At 39.8% G+C, this 20,013-nt stretch overlaps 1 protein-coding gene across 7 annotated transcripts in view; it reads left to right on the top strand.

Annotated features, from left to right (window-relative positions):
* SCEL (sciellin) overlaps positions 1-20,013 on the top strand; it is a 173,704-nt gene that overhangs the window by 69,763 nt on the left and 83,928 nt on the right. For 5 of the 7 annotated variants that reach the window (XM_045509153.2, XM_045509155.2, XM_045509154.2 and 2 more), the window contains 2 exons: positions 19,039-19,100; positions 19,786-19,903. In XM_045509153.2, the coding sequence (XP_045365109.2) occupies positions 19,058-19,100; positions 19,786-19,903 (161 nt within the window). In that variant the 5' untranslated portion in view covers positions 19,039-19,057. Of the gene's footprint in view, positions 1-6,175; positions 6,332-19,038; positions 19,101-19,785; positions 19,904-20,013 lie in introns of those variants that run through there. The other 2 variants (XM_010973529.3, XM_045509156.2) reach the window with 2 other exon arrangements.

The raw sequence follows: 20,013 nt of genomic DNA on the forward strand, positions 1-20,013 counted from the left end.
TTGGGCAATATGTTCAGCTATGGTAATTATTATTTGAGCAATCTCTATAAAATGCAGAGAAATCTTTATTTCTTCTTTTAAGAGACCAGTGAGTGTTGTAACCTGCAGGTGAATTGAAGGGCTAACATTACAGCCTTTGGTTCAGCCTAGTATTGTCTATGGTCTCTAGTTCAGTCGGAGATAGAAAAATCTGGTAAGAGAATCAGATTTGTAAAACCAATAAACCAGATTTTTGGCAAACGGTGAATACCCCTTGTATGTGAAAACTTATTGTTTATGATCATTGTTTCTTCATTCAGTCAACAATTACTGAGTGCTACTATGAGTCAGAACTGCGCTACATGTTTAGAATAAAGCTAAGTATACAGGCCTGGTTGCTGATCGTAAGGGGTTACTTGAAATGTAGTACCATGTAATATTTGGCCATGGAGAGACTGCTATAAAGTATTGACTGTGAGTTGAAGAAAATTAGAAAGAATGATGGAAATACAAAATGAAGAAATTACGAAATACCTATCTGTCTTTTAAAGTAAGACTTTTTCCAGTAAGATATCAAGTGTCATAAGTATATTAGAAGCTTGATAAATTATTGGAAGATTTTGGAGTAGTTAAAATATCCAACTACTCTCTGCTGATCTCTGATACTTTGATAAAATGATAAAAGAAAGTCTGCTCCAAATCTCACTCTTGGCCATGAGGAACTGGTATCACCGGGCTGAAAAAAATGCTGGTTCTAGTGAGTACAGCAATGAGGAGGAAAGGAGCAAACATTTCCATTAGAGTTTCTCAACCTTGGCACTATAAAGGAGAGTTTGGCGGCAAGTCCTGTTTACCCAATTAAATCTCTGCTTCTACTTCTCTCATTAATTGGACCAGCCATGTCTCAGATTGCCAGACTCTAAGCTATATTCATAAGCAGAAATCTGGAAGATGTTGAGAAGAAAATCTAAGAAAGCAGATTGGATGGATGGTTCTTCTACCTCTTGACCATCTAATCATTGTCCACTCAAACTTCAAAATTCAGGGTCAACATCCTCTCCCAGATCCAGGTGGAATTCTTTAGATTCTGCACTAGTGACACCCTTACTTTATCCTGGTGTATTGTAGCTATTTAATTTAACATCTGTCTCCCCAAACATGGTGAATCCCTGGAGACCAATCATCGGGTCTCATTAATTTTTCTGTCCCTTGGGACTGAAACAGTACTAGAAGCATATTAGGTACTTAATATTTGTTAAATGAACAAATGACTGAAGAAGACAAATGAGAATAAGAGAGAGAAATTGGTAAATCCCTTACAGAAGGCAATTTGGTAATACCTGTCTACCAAGGTTAAAATATATAAATCTTTGAATCCAGCAATTACATTTCTAAGAATTTACCTGAAAGATATATACACACATGTGCAAATGTTTATGTACAGTGTTATTCACTACAGCATTGTTTGAAAGGGTAGAAATGTCCATTAATATGGATGGATGAAACAGATTATGGAATGTCCATACAGTGGAAGGCCAAGCAGCTGAGAAAAACATAATATGGAAAGATCGTCAGCATTTTAATGTTAAAGGAAAAAAATTCAGAACAATGTAACATGCAAACATTTGTTTAAAAATGGAGGAGATTTCTGTATGTTACATTTGTTTGCATGTGTATAAATCTCTCTGGAAGGACCCAGAAGAAACTAATAACTGTGTTTTTATGGAGATCGAGGTTTGGAGGGAAAGAAAGACTTTACATTGTATTCCTTTTTACACTTTTAATTTCTGAAAAATGTTAAGATATGGCTGGTTCAAAATATTGTGTAAATAATTTTTTAAGAAGAAAACTGCATACATATGCAGTTATAGCAACTTTATTCATAATTGCCAAACCTTGGGAGCAACCAAGATGCCCTTTATTAGGACTAATAATAGTCCTAATGGCTAAATAAACTGTGGTACCTCCAGACAATGGAACATTATTCAGCATAACAAAGAAATGAGCTATCAAGTAATGCAAAGACATGGAGGAACTTTAAATGCATATTATTAAATGAAAGAAGCCAATCTGAAAAGGCCGTATACTGTCTGATTCCAACTATATGACATTTTTTAAAAGGCAAAACTATGTAGACAGTAAAAGGGTCAGGGGTTTCCAGGGGTTATGGTGGAAGGAGAGATGAGTAGGTTGAGCACAGAGGATTTTAAGGGCAGTGAAACTATTCTGTATGATACTATAATGGTGGATACATTTTATTATTTATTCATCAAAATCCATAAAATGTACAGCATCAAGAGTGATGTCCTAATGTAACTTACAGACTTTGAATGATGATGTGATGATTGCCAGTATGCGTTCATCAAGTGTAACAAATATACCCCTCTGGTGGGGAAATATTAAAAATAGGGGAGGCTAAGCATGTGGGGGTAGGTCGATATGGGATTATCTGTACCTTTCTCTCAATTTTGCTGTGAACCTAAAACTGCTTTAAAAATAATCTATTTAAAAGGAAAAAAGAAAATAAAACTGGTGAGTTAGATTTCCAGTATCATTAAAGGACCTAAATACTGAAGCAGCTCTTAGCCATTCTCCTGTCTGTTATATTGAGCTAACACACACGGGGTGTGGTTTATCATTTTTGATGCCAAGAGTGATACAAGTGCATACATACATGTGTATATGACATATTTCCTGCTAAAAGTCACTGTACTTTTCTGCCGCCTACTATTCAGGGCTCAGACCTGCTGTAAATTTGGCTCACCCTGTAGTCCAGCCACAGTGTCTTGGTTAAAGTGCCCATCTCCTTTCTGGTACTTTGAAGACACAGTGGAACTTCATACCCAAGAATGTGGGCTCTGCAGTCAGCCTGCCTAGATTGGAATTCTGGACACACCTAATTCCCAAGTGTGTGATCTTAGATTTTTGTTTTTTACTCTCTATGACATCAAAACAGTTCCTGTAATTCCTACAGTGTAGGGTTTTTGTGAGGATCAAATTAAATAATACATGTAGAGCACGTAGCAATGACTGGCACATAGTTAAACTATGTTGTTGCTGTTGTCACTGTTTCTTTTGTTGTCATCGTTATGATTATCATCAACCTTGCCTAATCTCTGCTGGTTACTTTGGGCAAGGGTCATTGCTTATTTGGAGCACAAAGAAGAGTCAGAAAGCCTCAGGAACTCAGGGCTGAGCCCTCCTGGTTCCTCCCGAAGTTGTCTGTGGAGCGAAGGTGTAGAGTCTTGATTAAATTAGCCTGATATCATAGCAACCTGTCCAGGTGGTAAAGAGACTGATCACATCAGTCTCACGGCACCAGGAAAGACATGGACCTGAGGGTGCAGTGATTTGCCCACAGTGAATAGTGGGTCTGCACAGATGATGGAACCCAGGCTCCCGTGGGGTCTCTGTTACGCTCACCATGGGTCTGCCTCATGCTGGCACCATCACAGTGTATTAAGCAATGCACTAGCTCTTGCAACACTGGCAGTAATTCATTAATTCTGGCATCTGTCTACTCCCAGCCAAAGAGAAATTGGCTCTGTAATTACCACCCTAATGATATCACTTTTGTTTTAACATGTACATAACATTTATTTTCTCCATCTGGGAGGAAAACAGAGAGCCTTCTTTCAACCCCCCAAAGTCTTTTCGTAACAGATTAGCAAGCCTTGAGATGCTGATTTGTCCTGTTGGTATATTTTGCATTTTCAGCATCACTTTTTCAGTCTCTCTGGGATGAGGAGGTCTGTTCAGGCTCTTATAACAAAATACCAAGACTGAGCAGCTTATAAACAACAGAACTTTGATTCTCCTGGTTCTGGAGGCTAGGAAGTCTGAGATCAGGGTTCCAGCATGGCTGAGTGAGGCTCCTCTTCCTGGTTCATAGCCTGCATCTTCGCACTGTGTCCTTATGTGGTGGAAGGGGCTAGAAAAATCGGGGGGGGGGTCCTCTTTTATAAGAACAATGACCCCATTCATGAAGGTTCCACCCTCATGACCTAAACACCTCCCAGAGGCTCCACTTCCCAACACCATCATCTTTGTAGGTTAGGACAAACATTCGGACCATAGCAGGCGGTGAACAATCATTGCATAACAATTATTAAATGAAAGTATAAAAAGTGCTTAGAATGCCTGGCACATGAACAGTGCTATGTATTTGCTATTTTCATTATTATGTAGTAATAAATAAGCACTTGTTTTGGCTGGTTGTTACACTGAATACAAAACATAGAAAAAGCACCGTCCTACTTTGGGAGGTAGGGTCAGCATGCCCCCTCCCCCATCTGAGCTCTGTGGCAGACTCTGCTAGTCAATCACGGCACTCTCCTGTGGGAGTTCATAGTGGCTTTACAAACCACATCAAATGAGCCAGTGCAGAGCAATTGGCACTGGCACCCGAGACAAAACATTTGTCGTCCCAGCCTAGGAGCTTACCTTCTATAGAGACCTCAAGAACTCTGACCCTCACAGTGAAATAGGTGTGGCGAAGCCAAGTTATTCTCAGTATGCCCAGGGCTTCCCAGTTCAAGGCCAAACCTATTCGGCCACCTCCACTCCGTGCACATACTTGATTGACCTCTTCGAACTTTGAGATTCTTAATTTTCAGCAGTCTTTTGGCTGAATGTCTCAGCAATGAGGCAGTTTGAATTTTGCCTGTGTTTAGAGTTAGCTCTTTTTTGGGTCAAAAATTTTGTACTAAGTGGAAAGATACTGATGTGGCTTAAATGTAAGGGTTCCTGGTATGTAAAATAAGAGAAACCCTCAATTACATGGAGAAATGCTTGGAAGCTCAAAGCCTTAAGTGTCCCTTGGTCAGTAAATTTTATTTCATTGCAAAGTAAAAAAAAATTTTTCTTGTTCTATATTTTATGAAGGCTAAAAACATACATTTAAGCATTTAATAAGTTACTATTTGCCCCTACAAGTTGGCTCTGAAAGTGTTTTAGCCCTTCCTTTGGCTAAATAAATGCTGATACTAAATGTACTTCTAATTTATTTACTGTTTGAGTTGAGTCAAGTCACATCTTGGTTTTTTAACTTTCTCAATAGCAGTATTAATATCCAACCTCAATCCAACCAACATATATGGATATCACAGAAATTTTAAACATTTCTACAGTATTTTGCACATACAAAATTCTATGAAAGGGTGAATAAACATGAATATTTGTACATGTATGTGTATATATATATAACTTTTAAAGAAAATTTTTCATTTTAAATTTGCAAATTCCTCAGCCCAGAATAAGGGCACATTAAGGAAGGGCTGTCCCCGTTCATAATGACTGTTTACTGCAATTGTCTGTGCCTTTCAATCTGAACGTTTCTATATCTTCTTAAGTCACTATTGTGACTATAGCTCAGCTGGACTGTGATTTTCAGGAGCTGTCTTGAAACTGGGAGGGTTTGGATAATTATTGGTGTAACAGATGAATAAAGATGAGGAAATTCTAATGACTAGCTGCTCTTAGCAATTGTTCCAGATTTGCTAAGCTTCTTTAAAGTCTCCCTGGCTGTTTAGGAAGGTGCATTGCAGAACCTGTAATAGGAGCTCCCATCTGCACTGTTCCTTCCTTCTCAGAAGCAGGTGTTGACACTGGAGTCTATTGCTGCCCTCAGATGTGAAAGAAGTTTCTAGCATCTTTTTCACATTTTCATATGTGGTGAAATCATAAAAGGATCAGAGTTCTTATCTTTTGGGATGTATTTTTCCTTTGATGGTTTTACCAAAATTCCATGTGTAGAATTTGTGTAATAGATTCCACTCATATTTCCTGATCTCGGGGTTCCAGAGGACTTTCCTCTCCTAAAGGATCTTAATTCCTCCTAGCAGTGCATTTCCTGAGTGTGTATCTGTGCCCCAGCCTTCCAGGCACCTTGGGCAGACAGAGATTCCTCCTGCCTTAAGTTTTTTGTTTTACTGTTTGTTTTTTTTTAAAGAGAATCCAAAATAGGTTGGACACCGTGGCACCTTGTCAGTGACAGAGTTGTGCAAATTGTTGATATTAATTGAAAGAGTGATAACAGGACTACATATTTTTGGTCTAACAAGGCCATAAATTATACGAAGAATTTGCCAAACAAAGACAGCAGGTCTCTAAGTGAGCTGTTTTAATTGAATTGGTATTTATACAAGGTGACACCCTCTTTCACACCACCCACCCCTTCCCTGAGTGACTCAGCCACTGAGGGAGAAGCCTCTGATCTGTTCATTAGCACAGGCAGGTGGAGGTGGAAACTGCACTCAGTAAACTCCAGGTGCCCATTAGTCTCAGCCAGATCCACCTGGGGAATCACTGCTGGCTGTTTAGACAAAAAGTCCTGGGTTTCTGCTCAAGAGAGGTAAGTTGAATTATATTTGCAAACATAAATTCATCGGCTTTACTTGCATAACTTCCCCCGTTTTCTTTGCAAATGATTCCTCACTTTGTCTTTTTTCCAGTTAAATTTTAACAAGCTATTCTTCTCCACAGCTCTGCTGCTCCTTGTTGCGGTTTTAGATGGCATTGCTTTTAACTTCACAATTTTACGCATTTCCGGGCAGCAGAGATATGAGTTTCCTTGTGGGATCTGTCAGCTGGTGAATCCTGTCACACATAAAGATAGTAATTCTTTAAGACAAGGGACCAGCATCCACTGGCCTTTTTTCTTGAGTGATTATAAAACTTTTTTTTTAAAAGGAACTCCCTGTTTTCACAGATGATGCATTTACTAAAATAGTGAACTCATTGTTTTATAGATAAGAAGTTATATTCGTATTTCTTGATAGCTGAAAACATTGCAAGCCACTGGTCTGTGTGCACCCTATCTTCCCCAAATAAGAAAATTACATTTCTTGCATGAATGTACCGAGGAATAAAGCAGGGTGGGGTTAACTGGGGGTGTGCAGTTTCCCACAGGGATTCCTGTGCATTTGGCCATCTTCTCTATGTTATAGTCTGAGTTCTAACCTAATTAATCTTATATAGGGGCACTTTTCAGCCTCTCTTCATATTCTAGCCCTGAAAAACCAGTTTTGGAAGCCCTTTGATAAGAATAGGAAAGTTATTTTAACCAGGCTTTCCTTTATAATTCAAAGCTAAGCTGACTTGTCTGACCTGTGTGTTTCGCTCCACCATTTCTACCTGTGATGCAGAGCTGTGGGAATCGAACCCAGGGGCGATTCACAGTTTGCAACGAGCTGCTCTCTGTCCTCTGTAAGGGCATTAACCACAGCATACCTGGCTCTTCCTTAAATTCTAGAGCTTTCATTGCTTCCCATTGCTGAATAGGTCACATGCCTTCGGAGTTTAGAGCTCAGTTCCCAGAGGTTACTGAAGAATCTTATAATACCGTGGCTTTCAAACATTTATAGTAATCAGAAGTTTATAATTTTACTTGTCATGAAATGTGATCAGATTTAAAACTGCCTTTCTCTTCCATAGTTTAGAATGCAGATATGTTCTTTTTGATATTTGCTGTACTCAAGTATATAGCTCTGGGAAAATCAATTTGAGAAAACTGAGATATGACATCAGTAAAATTTTTAGTAAAACTTTTGGTTGATTCTAAATGTCAGGTTAGGCAGAGAATGCAGATAAAAAGCTAGAATTTTTATTAAAATTTTATCTTCATGTAAATTTTAGAACCAATTAACATAACTTTTCAGTTGGAATGGAGCACAGGCTTATCTAGTCTAACTCATGAGTTTTCTGGATAAGGACGATACAGCATATAAATGTTAAGCAACTTGCCAGGAGCATGGTTAACAGAATCAGAATTCAGATCATTTGATTTTTATCTTACTGAATTTTCTCAATGATTTTTCAAATTTCTGTCACATAAAATATGTGGTAGCAGTGAATGAATTTTCCTCTGGCTTTATAAAAGAACTAGAAATGATCTGGAAATAAGAATTTGCTCATCCAGTAATGTCTGAGAACGTTACTACAGTTAGTATGGCATGACTATGACATGATGAGAGACATTTTAAATTTGCGGTTTGTGGGGTCAGTCTTGTTAATTATTATAGTCCTGGGATTTCAGCTCAGGAGCGGTCAGCCCCTGTGGAGGAAGACAGTGTGGTACGTGTGTGTAGCTTGTAGGTTGTGATGCACTCAGTCAGGGGCATCCTTAACTCGGCGCCTAGTCTATAGGTAGGTGCTGCTTACCTGGCTGTCTTTTCCAATCACTGGAATTTTGACTGAAATAGCCGAGAGATTCATTTCTCTGGGGACTTTGTAAACAAGACAAAGAGGAGATGTTTTGAATGGCTGAACTCAGATTGTGGAATGAACTGCATATAATTCACTAAGCAGTCAACTTAAACAAACATGATTTAACTGATAGCGTCCCTATGATTCGGGCGTTAACTCCATGCATTCTTTAAAGTGGGGGTAATAGAATCCTTGGCCAACAGTCCCGGGGAAATCTCTGTTGGTCCCACACAGCTTGTCTTCTGACATTACTGCTTCTAGGTTATTTGTTGACCATTTTCCCTTTTCTCTTGCTAAGAACTTTGAAATAAGGGTTTTATGGATTAATTACTGTGTACTTGTCTGCAGTTGCTCGAAGTTCACTTTTGAAGCACAAGTCTTTATCAGATGTATTTCTGAAGTATTTCTAGTTTACCATCGTAAAAATCCATGTCATTTTAGAATCTGGGAAAGGCCTTTCCTCAAATGGATGCTTTATCAAATGACAGCTGCATTGATTAGATTTGCATTTTATGTTAGTTGCTAAACTTTTTAAGGATATGAGTCATCCTTTCATTGTGATTATTAATTGGAAGAGTGCTTTTTATAGCTATCTATTAAATGACAACTGGATACTCATTGTAATTGTATACTTGAGAGCCCTAAGCACCTAAATAATTTTTTCTGTTTTTCTACACCCAAGTTTCCCTGGCCTAAAATGTGATTGTCTCCTTTGTATGGAAACTTCTGGGAGAAACACATGAACTCCCTAGACCATGCTTGCTTAACTAGAATATACACATGCCAGGACACTGGTGGTGCTCCCCAAAATGCACAGAAGCCACAGGATAAGCACAGTGCACATCTGCATCGAGAGCTAATTTAGAATAGTTTGCAGAAAACTGCAACCCCTTACCACCTTACCCTCTTCCCTGCTCCTTCCCAGTGTTCTCTCTTTTGTCATGAGAAAAACATTTGAAAGGAATCCGTATAGAGAAAACTGTAAGAGGCTGGCATCCAGATAGACTTGGCTTTACTTATGACCTCTACTTGAACCAGGTGTAACATGTATGATTATCCTTAGCTCACAGCACCAGCAAATAAAAAGAAAATTCAGGATTCTTACTGACTTGTACATATATATGTATAATAACATAATATAACATATATTACTATTTCTTTCACAGTAGCAAAGAGAGATGTAAAACATCCAGAAACAAAATTTCCACAAGAAAAATGCAGGACCTAGATTAAGAAAATCACCAAAATTTACTGCAAGATGTAAAGACTTTGTTGAGTAAAGGTTTCTTTGAATACTATACTTGGATGGACAGAGTGAATGTCATAAATGTCAGCTCTTCCAAAACCATTTGATAGGATTCATGCAATCCCCGTCAAATTCCATTAGAATATTTGTTTTGAAACCAGAGAAAATAATTTTAAAGTTTATCTTAAAGAAATGAATAAGTGAGAATAGCTGATAGGATTTCTACAAGGGAAATTAATGAGGGGTGCTTGCATCACATATTAAAATGTGTTATAAAAAGATAATAACTAAAATAGATTGTATCTATTGCAAGAAACTAAAGGCAGATTTCTGGAACAGAACAGACAGCCATGAAACACATTCTAGAATATAATAAGAATTTTATATGTGACAAATGAAAAATCTTATCAATGGGAAAGGGATTCTGCATTACCAAAGTAAATCCATATGGATTAGCGTATCCATGTAACAATAAAATATTTTTAAATTAGAGGTAAATATGTAAATATTTATTAATCTCATTTGTCCAACAAATATTCCTTTAGAATGGATTATGTGCCAGATACAATAATAATATTTGGAAATACAACTATAAAGAAGACAGTCTTGGTTACAGCCCTCAAGATTTACAGCATGTATGTGTGTATGTGTGTGAGTGTGTGTTGGGGGTGGAGGAAAACTGTTCAGCCACACAAACAGACAGTCTAATGGTAATGTTAGAGAGAGGCACTCTTTGCTATTTGAACACTTATAGGGCCTATAACTTAGGCTGGAGATGGGAGGTGGGAACACGATGCAGTGGTGTCACTGAATGCATCCAAAGGATATGTAATGTGTGACTTGAACAATGAATACGAGTCTTTCCTGAAAGGAGAGTAAGGATGAGGAGAGGCTCAGAAAGAAGAGTGATTTAGGCATAAAACATAAAGTGAGCAGCAGCCTAAAGGTGATGAGAAGGGTAGAGCCCTCAGGAATTGGAAAAAATTGTGCTCTTCACTGGAATTTGACACAACATTGTAAAATGACTGTAACTCAATAAAAAAATGTTTTTAAAAAAGGAACTGGAATGACTGAGTATAGCTGAAGCTAGAGTTTGAATGAGGAATAGGAGGGGAGGAGAGTGAGGCTAGAGGGTGTGGACTTGTAAGTCTTGTTAACAAGGCTTGGATTTTTTTTTTAACATTTTTTTATTGATTTATAATCATTTTACAATGTTGTGTCAAATTCCAGTGTTCAGCACAATTTTTCAGTTATACATGAACATATATATATTCATTGTCACATTTTTTTCTCTGTGAGCTACTATAAGATCTTGTGTATATTTCCCTGTGCTTTACAGTATAATCTTGTTTATCTATTCTACAATTTAAAATCCTGTCTATCCCTTCCCACCCTCCACCCCCTGGGCAACCACATGTTTGTATTCTATGTCTATGAGTCTATTTCTGTTTTGTATTATGCTTTGTTTTTTTGTTTTTGTTTTTTAGATTCCACATATGAGTGATCTCATATGGTATTTTTCTTTCTCTTTCTGGCTTACTTCACTTAGAATGACATTCTCCAGGATCATCCATGTTGCTGCAAATGGCGTTATGTTGTCAGTTTTTATGGCTGAATAGTATTCCATTGTATAAATATACCACTTCTTCTTTATCCACTCATCCGTTGATGGACATTTGGCTGTTTCCATGTCTTGGCTATTGTAAATAGTGCTGCTATGAACATTGGGGTGCAGTAGTCATCCTGAAGTAGGGTTCCTTCTGGATATAAGCCCAGAAGCGGGATTCCTGGGTCATATAAGTCTGTTCCTAGTCTTTTGAGGAATCTCCACACTGTTTTCCATAGTGGCTGCACCAAACTGCATTCCCACCAGCAGTGTAGGAGGGTTCCCCTTTCTCCACAGCCTCTCCAGCATTTGTCACTTGTGGACTTTTGAACGATGGCCATTCTGACTGGTGTGAGGTGATACCTCATTGTAGTTTTGATTTGCATTTCTCTGATAATTAGTGATATTGAGCATTTTTTCATGTACTTATTGATCATTTGTATGTCTTCTTTGGAGAATTGCTTGTTTAGGTCTTTTGCCCATCTTTGGATTGGGTTGTTTGGTTGTTTCTTAATAAGTTGTATGAGCTGCTTATATATTCTGGAGACGAAGCCTTTGTCGGTTTCATTTGCAAAAATTTCTTCCCATTCCGTAGGTTGTCTTTTTGTTTTACTTATGGTTTTGTATTTATTTCTTTATTTTACATTTGTTTTTTATACTTTCCATCACTATAGGCAACTATTCACATTTGGTCTTTTCCATAAAGATATCAATTTACGTAAGTATATTAGAAGCTTGATAAATTGGGAGATTTTGGAACCATTGAAATATCCAACTTCACTCTATGCTGATCTCATGATATGTTGGAATATCAAAGACAGAATGCTCTGAGTCTCACTCTTAGTTGACATTCATCGTGGATCTATATTGCAAAGGAGATGTCATTCTTCTCACCTTTTCTTTTAATCTTTTAACCTTTTCACTTTCTACATATTGGCCCTGTTTTGTTTCCAGGGCTTCAGGGACAGGAACTTTGGTGTCAGGCCGATTTATGTTGGAATCCCAACTGTGCACTAACTTTATAGCCTCAGGCAAACTACTCATCCTAAAACCTCTTTCCAGAAAGAACTAGTTTCTCCCACTGCCCACATTTCCAGCTCCTGCCCTACCTTCTGCAAAAAGACTGACTTCGTTGAAACCATGCGTCATAAAGTTTCACTTAGGTGTAGAATGAGGACATGGTATCAACCTTAAAGCATTATGTGGGTCTTAAATGAGATAATACATATAAAACCTAAGCTCAATATAGCTAATACTATCACATGACCAAATACCAGCAGTGAATTCTTTTTTGCTGTTTGTTTTTTTTCTCTCTTTTCTTCTCAGGAAAGTTTTATTATTAAAAAGAGAAATTGAGAAAGACCATAGGGAGATGAAGAGCACATGAAAAGAGACAAATTTCGGAAATAAGGGATATTTGATCATTTCAAATGTATCCAAAGAAAACTATGACACTTGATTGGTTTTGTGATTCAGAATTTAAGTAGAGTAATTTCATCTAAAACCTAAAGATAGATGTCTTCGGGCAGAGGCTGTAGGTATTGGGTAAAAACTAGCTGTTTCCAATGTTCGGTCACAAAGAGGAAATGAAAGAGGGGCCAAAAATTGAAAAGTATTTTTTTTTTCTTCTATCCTTATTGACTTTGACGTCATAATTTTACATCAGAGTTTCCAACTCATGCATTTGGCGCTTTAAAGGGAAAGGGTTTTGTAGTTCCCAGCGTAATAGACACATCTTTTCACGCATCTTTCCCCATAACATTCCACATTTAGAATGCAGTTTCTGGTGTCTGCCATTTTTAGGCATATGTACTGGTAACAGTTTTTGAGGAGCCAAGATGAGAGTTTCATCTTTCTCATGAGACGTTAAAAACTTAATTGGGATGAAACTGAAGGACAGCACTTAGAAATAAATCTAACTGGCTGAATTGAGGCTATGGAAGTATCACTATTTAGGTGTTGAATGGATTTGAAACTCAGGATAACCTCAATCCCTGAAATAAGTAATTTCTGTAAAAAATAACATAAAAATAAGATTTTGCTGCATGTATTCCTTGGCATTATCAATTTGAAAGGTTTTTAATCCACTAATCCACTCTAAAAAGGATATTTCTTAGCAAAAGCATTATTCACAGGGATGCATGTTCTTGATCCATTTTTAATAATGGTACAGAAAATATTCATATATAAAACTGTTGCTTTATAGTCTGGTCAACATGGAAACTGTTCCATTGCAATAAAATTTCTGCAGAATTAGAGATAAGGGCTTGCAACTTAAATGCTTTAGATTGGAGCTTCTAGAAATGGTTCTGGGGCCACCAAATGGGCTGACATAAGGAAATGTTTAGGGTGACATGCCCAGTGGGTCCTAAGGGAAAAAAAGAGTAGGTGGTGCTGAGGGAGGTTGTGCAGGATTTGTAAGAGAAGCATGTAGGTTTGATGAAAAGAATTTTATTTTCCCACAATGTTAGTCATTTTCATAAAAAACTGGATATTTATTCAACTAAAATCACTTAAAAATAGAATGTGTTATGTATTCCTGTCTCATTTACTTTATGTCAAAGTACAATATGGAGCTTGGGAAGAGTATAAAATATTATCAAGCCATCTAGTAGGGAGAGAAGATTCAGAGAAGGAGTCCGGAAAGGAATAGTGCCAGGCCACTCATGGCTTCAGTGTGGCCACAGGAGGGATGAGGCTCAAGGCTGAGATGCCCAAGGGTGATGGAGCAGCTGTTCATTACTGCTGCTGCTCCTCCCAGCTACTCTCGCATTATCTTCCATCTTTTGGCACTCCAGGGCATTTCCCTACGTGTCTGGTGTTGGCTGTATCACATGGTACTTTAAGCAACATATAGTATCATGTGCTGAAAAATGCCCTAGTGTTGTGGTCATACAGACCTATTTAAGGTTCCTGGCTGTTGCTTCCTGTGTGACCTTGGCCACGTTATTTAACTTCTCTGAATTTTGGGTTCCTATTCTTAGAGATTATAGTACTCACCCGGAAGGATTAAATAAGACAGTGTGCACAAAGCACGTGGCACAATCTGAAGCAGTGGTAGGAACTAAACGTGATCGTTCTTACTAGGAACATTGAACACGTTGCAAGAATGGCATTTTACTAATAAAACAGTCACTAACATCTTATCCTTTGTAGACCACCATGGACTTTTAGACCTTCTATATGCTCCTTGATGGTCTTGTAACAGGGAGGAAGAGCATTAAGCTTGAGTAACAAAAGTATGAAAAAGCAACCTCCTGAACAAACTAGGAGGTTTATTTTTCTCTTTCAAGAAGTTAAGAGATAGATAATCCAGGGCTGTCTGTGAATTCTATGAGGAACCAGGCCCCTTCTGACTTCCCGCTCTGCCACTCCTAGTGTATGACTTTAGTCCTGTGGTTAATCCACGGTACCAAGATGGCAGCTCCTATCTTCCTGGCAGCCCAGTTTCAAAGACAGGAAAGGTGAAGCACAAAAGGCCTGATTCTTCCCAGGGACTCTCATGAAAGAGGCAACAGATGAAACTGGGGTGTCCCAGAGAAAGCAAGTGAGTTCATTGGAAACTATTCCTAGAAAGTATCCTAGAGACTCTGGGCTGGAGCCAGTGAGATGTTTATAGGTACCTGAGGCTAGTCATTGGCAGGAAGACAGTTGTAAGGGCCCTGAGCTTGTTTGGATGTCTTATCTCACTTGACTCCATTGAACTAGGGCTTCTGGAGAATGCCTGGCTACCAAAGGCATGAAGATATCAGACCCTTTAGCAGAATGTTGGATCTGATTAGAGCCAGTCCTAAATATAAGGTGAAGAGGAGATACCTGCTTTTCTCTCTACAACTGCAGGAAGTGCTGACAACCTGGGAGTCCCTGGCAAAAAGGAAAAGGTGATGAGCTTTGAGCTAGAAAGCCTCAGATGGGGTCCCAGCTTTGCCATTCACCAGCTACTCAAGCCAAGTCTCTGCCCCTGCCTCTGCTAACTAGGGATTTATTACTCTTAGAACATTGTTGTGGAAATGAAATGAGATACATTATACATTAATATAAACTCATCTAAGGAATTATCATTGTCTGAACGTTCCTTCTTACCCAGCAGAGCTTAAAGGGGCAGCCCAAGTCTGGCTTGCGGGGAGAATTAAGTGGGATATGGATAGGATCCTAAGGAAAATCTAAAAACAACATCCATATAGAATCATAAATATGTCATCTTTTATGTCTGGCCTCTTTTATTTAACATGTTTCATGCTTCATTCATGTCATAATATGTATCAATACTCCATTCCTTTCTATTGCCAAGTAATATTCCATTAAATGGGTGTACCATGTCATGTTCCATTCATCTGCTGATTGACGTTGGGTTGTTTCCACTTTGGGGCTATTTTGAATAATGCTGCTATAACCATTCATGTACACGTATTTGTGTGGACATATGTTTATAGGCAAGAGAATATTAGGGAATACACAGAGAAGGCTGTTCTGTGAGAGTTTGTCTGCTGGAATGATTCCTCGAGGCCCTGGTTCTCCTGCTGCGGGGCACTGGGACAGAGCTCATGGGACTTCCATAGCATAAGAGGTCAAGCGTCAGATGAGCCCTGCTGTGTACCTTCCCTCTCTCACTCTAATGCCAGGGTACCGGTCCTGTCTTATAATGACTCATGCTGAGCATTATTGCTGGTTGCTGAGGAAGGAGTTGGCTATGTTTAAAAGCCAGATGCTGCTTATTATCACCTTCAGCAGGTTACACACTCTCCCTGAGCTTCAGTTGTCCTATCTGGGAGGTGGAGGTAATTACAGCTGCGATGCAGGGTTTATGTGAGGATGAGGAGATGCCTGTGAGATACCTTGTTGAGAGCAGGTGCTATTGCTATTGGCAATTGCCCTGTGCAGTAGGGCCAGTAAGGATGCAAAGGGCACAGGTCAGAGACAGGGCGGCACAAAGCTCTTTGAATGCCCTAGCTGTTTTAGAAATGTTTAAATCACTCTTACTGTAAGTACTCTATTCGTTTGCTAGGGCTGCCATAACATACTTAAACAACAGAAGTCTGTTGTCTCACCATTCCGGAGGCTGGAAATCTGAGATCAGGTTCTCATCAGGCTTGGTTTCTCCTGAAGCTCCTCTTCCTGGCTTGCAGATGGCCACCTTCTTTCTCTCTGTGTCCACTCATGGCCTTTTCTCTGTGTGGACACATCTCTGGTGTCTCTTTGTGAGTTCAAATTCCTCATTTAATAAGGACATTGGACAGATTGGACTAGGCTTCGCCTGAATGGCTTCATTTTAACTTAATCACTTCTTTAAAGGTGCTGCCCCCTAATATAGTCCCATCCTGAGGTACTGGAGGGCGGGGGGGTTAGAGCTTCAACATACGAATTTTGGGAGGGACCCAATTCAGCCCGTAACAAGCACCTAGGGAGTATCTACTCTGTCCTAGACCCTGGAAATCAAGACGGGAAGGTCTTAGGCCTGGCTCACAGGGCACTCTCAGTCTTTTGTGAGAGAAAAATAGGCAGATAATTGCAGAATGCCTGTCCTCCATTTACCCTGCCTCATGCGTGTTTCATGACTGAGTTTGCAGCCATGTGTCACCAGATACGCATTCAACACTCTGACCACCTCAGAATCCCAGTTCTATCAGCTGGGAACCCTCTAGGTCTTTGCCAGCTCAGGAAAAGAATTTATCAGTGTCCATTTAGAAACAGGAAATAGGTTAGCTAAGAATCCTCCTATTTCTGCTAAAGTTTTAGCACCTCCAAACACAGCCAGCCAGGGGCTGCCCCACACTCACTGCATGCCCAGTGGCCCAAATCCAGGACTGTCCCATGTCCTCCCCACACCCACCTACACCTCCTCTACGTCTTTGCTTTACCCCTTCCAAGGTGAGAGAAGCATAATGTTAAGAATTATTGAGCACCTACTGTGTGTCGGGCAATAATTAGACAGCTTACGTATGTCATCTAATTTGATCCTCAAAACAGCCACAATTCACCTCATTTTACAGATAAGGGAGCTGAACATCCCCAAGGTGACACAGTCAGTAAATAGCACGCTTTACACGCGGATCTTTCCAGTTTCACTAAAATCTTAACTCTCAGCAGAGTGAACAGCTGCTAGTCTCTGTGACGATAATGTATGATTGATTATGTTGGTTGTTAATTTTAGGCTGGGTTCCCTGGAAGCAGTGCCTGGGAGGACTTTGGGTGTGTAGGACTTATTAAGGGTATGTACACAGGAGAAAAGAGAAAGGGACGCAGGAAGGGAGGCAGGGCAAGGAGCTGAGCGAGGATGCACTCTCTGCTAGTCTAGGGTCCGCCTGATCCCATGGTGAGTGCTGAAGCACCTGTCACCTGCAGAACTGGCTCTACGTTTAGGCAAGAGAGACTCACCTTTTAATTCCAGGTCAGTCAGTTGCTGGCTGCAGGTTTAGTGGATGAGGAGGGTATATAACTGGCAGCCCCACCAGCTAAGGGCAATTCCCCATAGGAGGTCCAGCCATGAGCTCATAGCGCCAAGCACCAGGCTGGTAGAGGGGACCTGGTCTGGACACCAACAGCTTCCACTTCTCACCAACTCTAGGAGTATTGACGTTCGAAATGAAGAACCCAGGGATCTTCAATGCCTTGGTCCAAGGGAATGTATCTTTACCACTTCAGATCCACAGCAAGTCACTATAGGAGATATTTTTGGACTAGAGGGTGGGAGATGGGGGCTTTAGAACCCCCAAGTTATGTCTACAAATTGTCTGATGATACAGTCATAAGTCCCAACAGCATTTACAGTTTAACAAAGTGATTTTTGTGTCCATTAGTCATTTGATCATCACAGCCTTATGAAGTAGATGGCAGGTTTCATTAGCCCATTTTACAGGGACATTAAGTAGTTGAATTACAGAACATTGATGTCATAAAGCTGGACCTAGGACTTGCTTCTGACTTGAGATGGAGGGCCCCTCTGACATTCCATACACCATCTGGTGGGATAGACTTGGCAAAAAACATAATACCTCACCTAGGGTGACCAGCCATTGCTGTTTGCCCAGGATGTTTCCAGTTTAAAAACTGAAAGTCCCACATTCAGGGAAACCCAGGGGCAACTTACTCATTAAACAGAAAAGGCTATGCCTGGGACCCATGATACCTCTAAGGGCCCATAAAAGGGTTCTAACATTAATTCCTTTTAACAGCACAGGAAAAAATGATTATACTAATAGTAAATATGTGTTAATGAAGCCAGCCTGGATTATCATTTATCTTTATACTAACACAGTTATAAGCTATTATTTTTAAATTGTGGGTGTGTATGCGTGGGTGTATATGAAGGAAGAAGCCCACAAAAGCTAAAGTTCCTAAGGCTCAAAGTCATAATGCAGCCCTGAAAGCACCACCAGTCCCAGGCAAACTAGGACTGAGCATCACCTCAATCTCTTAGCAGCTTGGTGGTAGCGGTTGGTCACGGCTAAGAATCTTAGGGCTTTCCCGTGCAGTGATTACCTTAAATCACCATTGTTTCCCCAGATCTCTGATTTCCATGCTACCATTCTGATCACACATCAGTTTCCTGGGTTCTCTTTGGCTTCCCCAGAGAAGGAGTCAGTGAGCCCTTCTGTGTATTATGCTGTGTATCCATGTCTCCATCTCCCTGTTGATGTGACCAAGCCCTTGTCTTACTCATCTGTTAGTCTCTAGCTCCTGGCTCTGTGCTAGGCACACTGGAGGCCCGAGGTGCATATTTATTCATTGAATAAATAAATTAATTGATGGCCTGATTCAGTCAATTGCTTGTCCTATAACACAGGGGACACTGAATACTCCTAGCCTCAGCATATGCATCTGTCAAACATTGGAATAGATGAACTCTCAGGTTCTCAGGGGTCACTTGATGTCATGTTATTTGTTAAACCAGATCACATGACTGTCAATGTCACTGAAAAATGCACATTAGCAATGAACAAGTCCCTGGATGATTCTTTGTTGAGTCTTTGTTGTGTTCGCCCCATCCCCATTTTTCTTTTAGGTCCTTACTGGAAGGCAGCATGTCCAATTTCACCTTGAGAAAAGCATCTCCCACAGGAAACGGTAATGTAGATGATAATTCCTTTATTCAGAAAACTTAAAAATCTGGGGAAATAATTCAAAGGCCCTGATTCTTTTATATAGACAGATAATGCTTAGAAACAACAGTCTTAGTTAGCATGGTCAAAGTTAGGCTTAGGAAAAAGTAAGAGTTCTACAGCTTTTATTCACGTAATTGCGATTTAAAGATTTCTTTTAAAAATTCATCAAAAATGTCCTTTTCTTGTATGTGTGACCTGTGCTTCTGGCTCCCATGAGATCAGAGAATTAAGTTATGTATAACCAAAAGCACCAGGACTTACTGACTGTTATTTACTAGGTACTTTAAAAGCAGTCTTGTGTGTACTTCCGAGGCATGTTTCTTTTTGAGCAAATGGCCAGCCCACTTAGCCGTTCCTTGTTTTCTCCTAGGCCCGTGGTTCTACATTCCCAGGTGCTGGGCAGGGCTTCACAATGTGCACTGGCAGTTTCAGTTGGCACCCAAGCAGTGTTATGTTTATCTTTGATGATGGGGTGTGGGGTTTGTTCTTTCTTGCCAGCACATCCTCCTTTGAAACAGTACTGGACTTGCCAGCCTAGAAGATTGATGCTATCCAATCAGATGCGCCTCTCCAGATTTCCAGGTTAACAAATGCACACTCACCTTCATGCAACTACACCTCTCGATTTTTTGTTTTTCTGTTGATAGATATGAAGGGTACCAATCAGGGGATCACATTGAGGCAGCAGGGTTTTCATGAGGTGAACAAAAGAAGGGCTTTGTTACAGGATAACAGCTGGATAAAGAAACGTCCTGAAGAAGAAAGGTACGAGGGTGTGGAGAGGGTGGGTGGGTGGATGAGTAGAAGGAGACATTCTTTATTTGAGAAGCTAACAGCCATCTAGAAAGTGAATGCATTCCTTCTAAAATACTTTG

Source organism: Camelus bactrianus, chromosome 14, assembly GCF_048773025.1.
Source record: "Camelus bactrianus isolate YW-2024 breed Bactrian camel chromosome 14, ASM4877302v1, whole genome shotgun sequence".
In the NCBI taxonomy this organism is placed as follows: Eukaryota; Metazoa; Chordata; class Mammalia; order Artiodactyla; family Camelidae; genus Camelus; species Camelus bactrianus.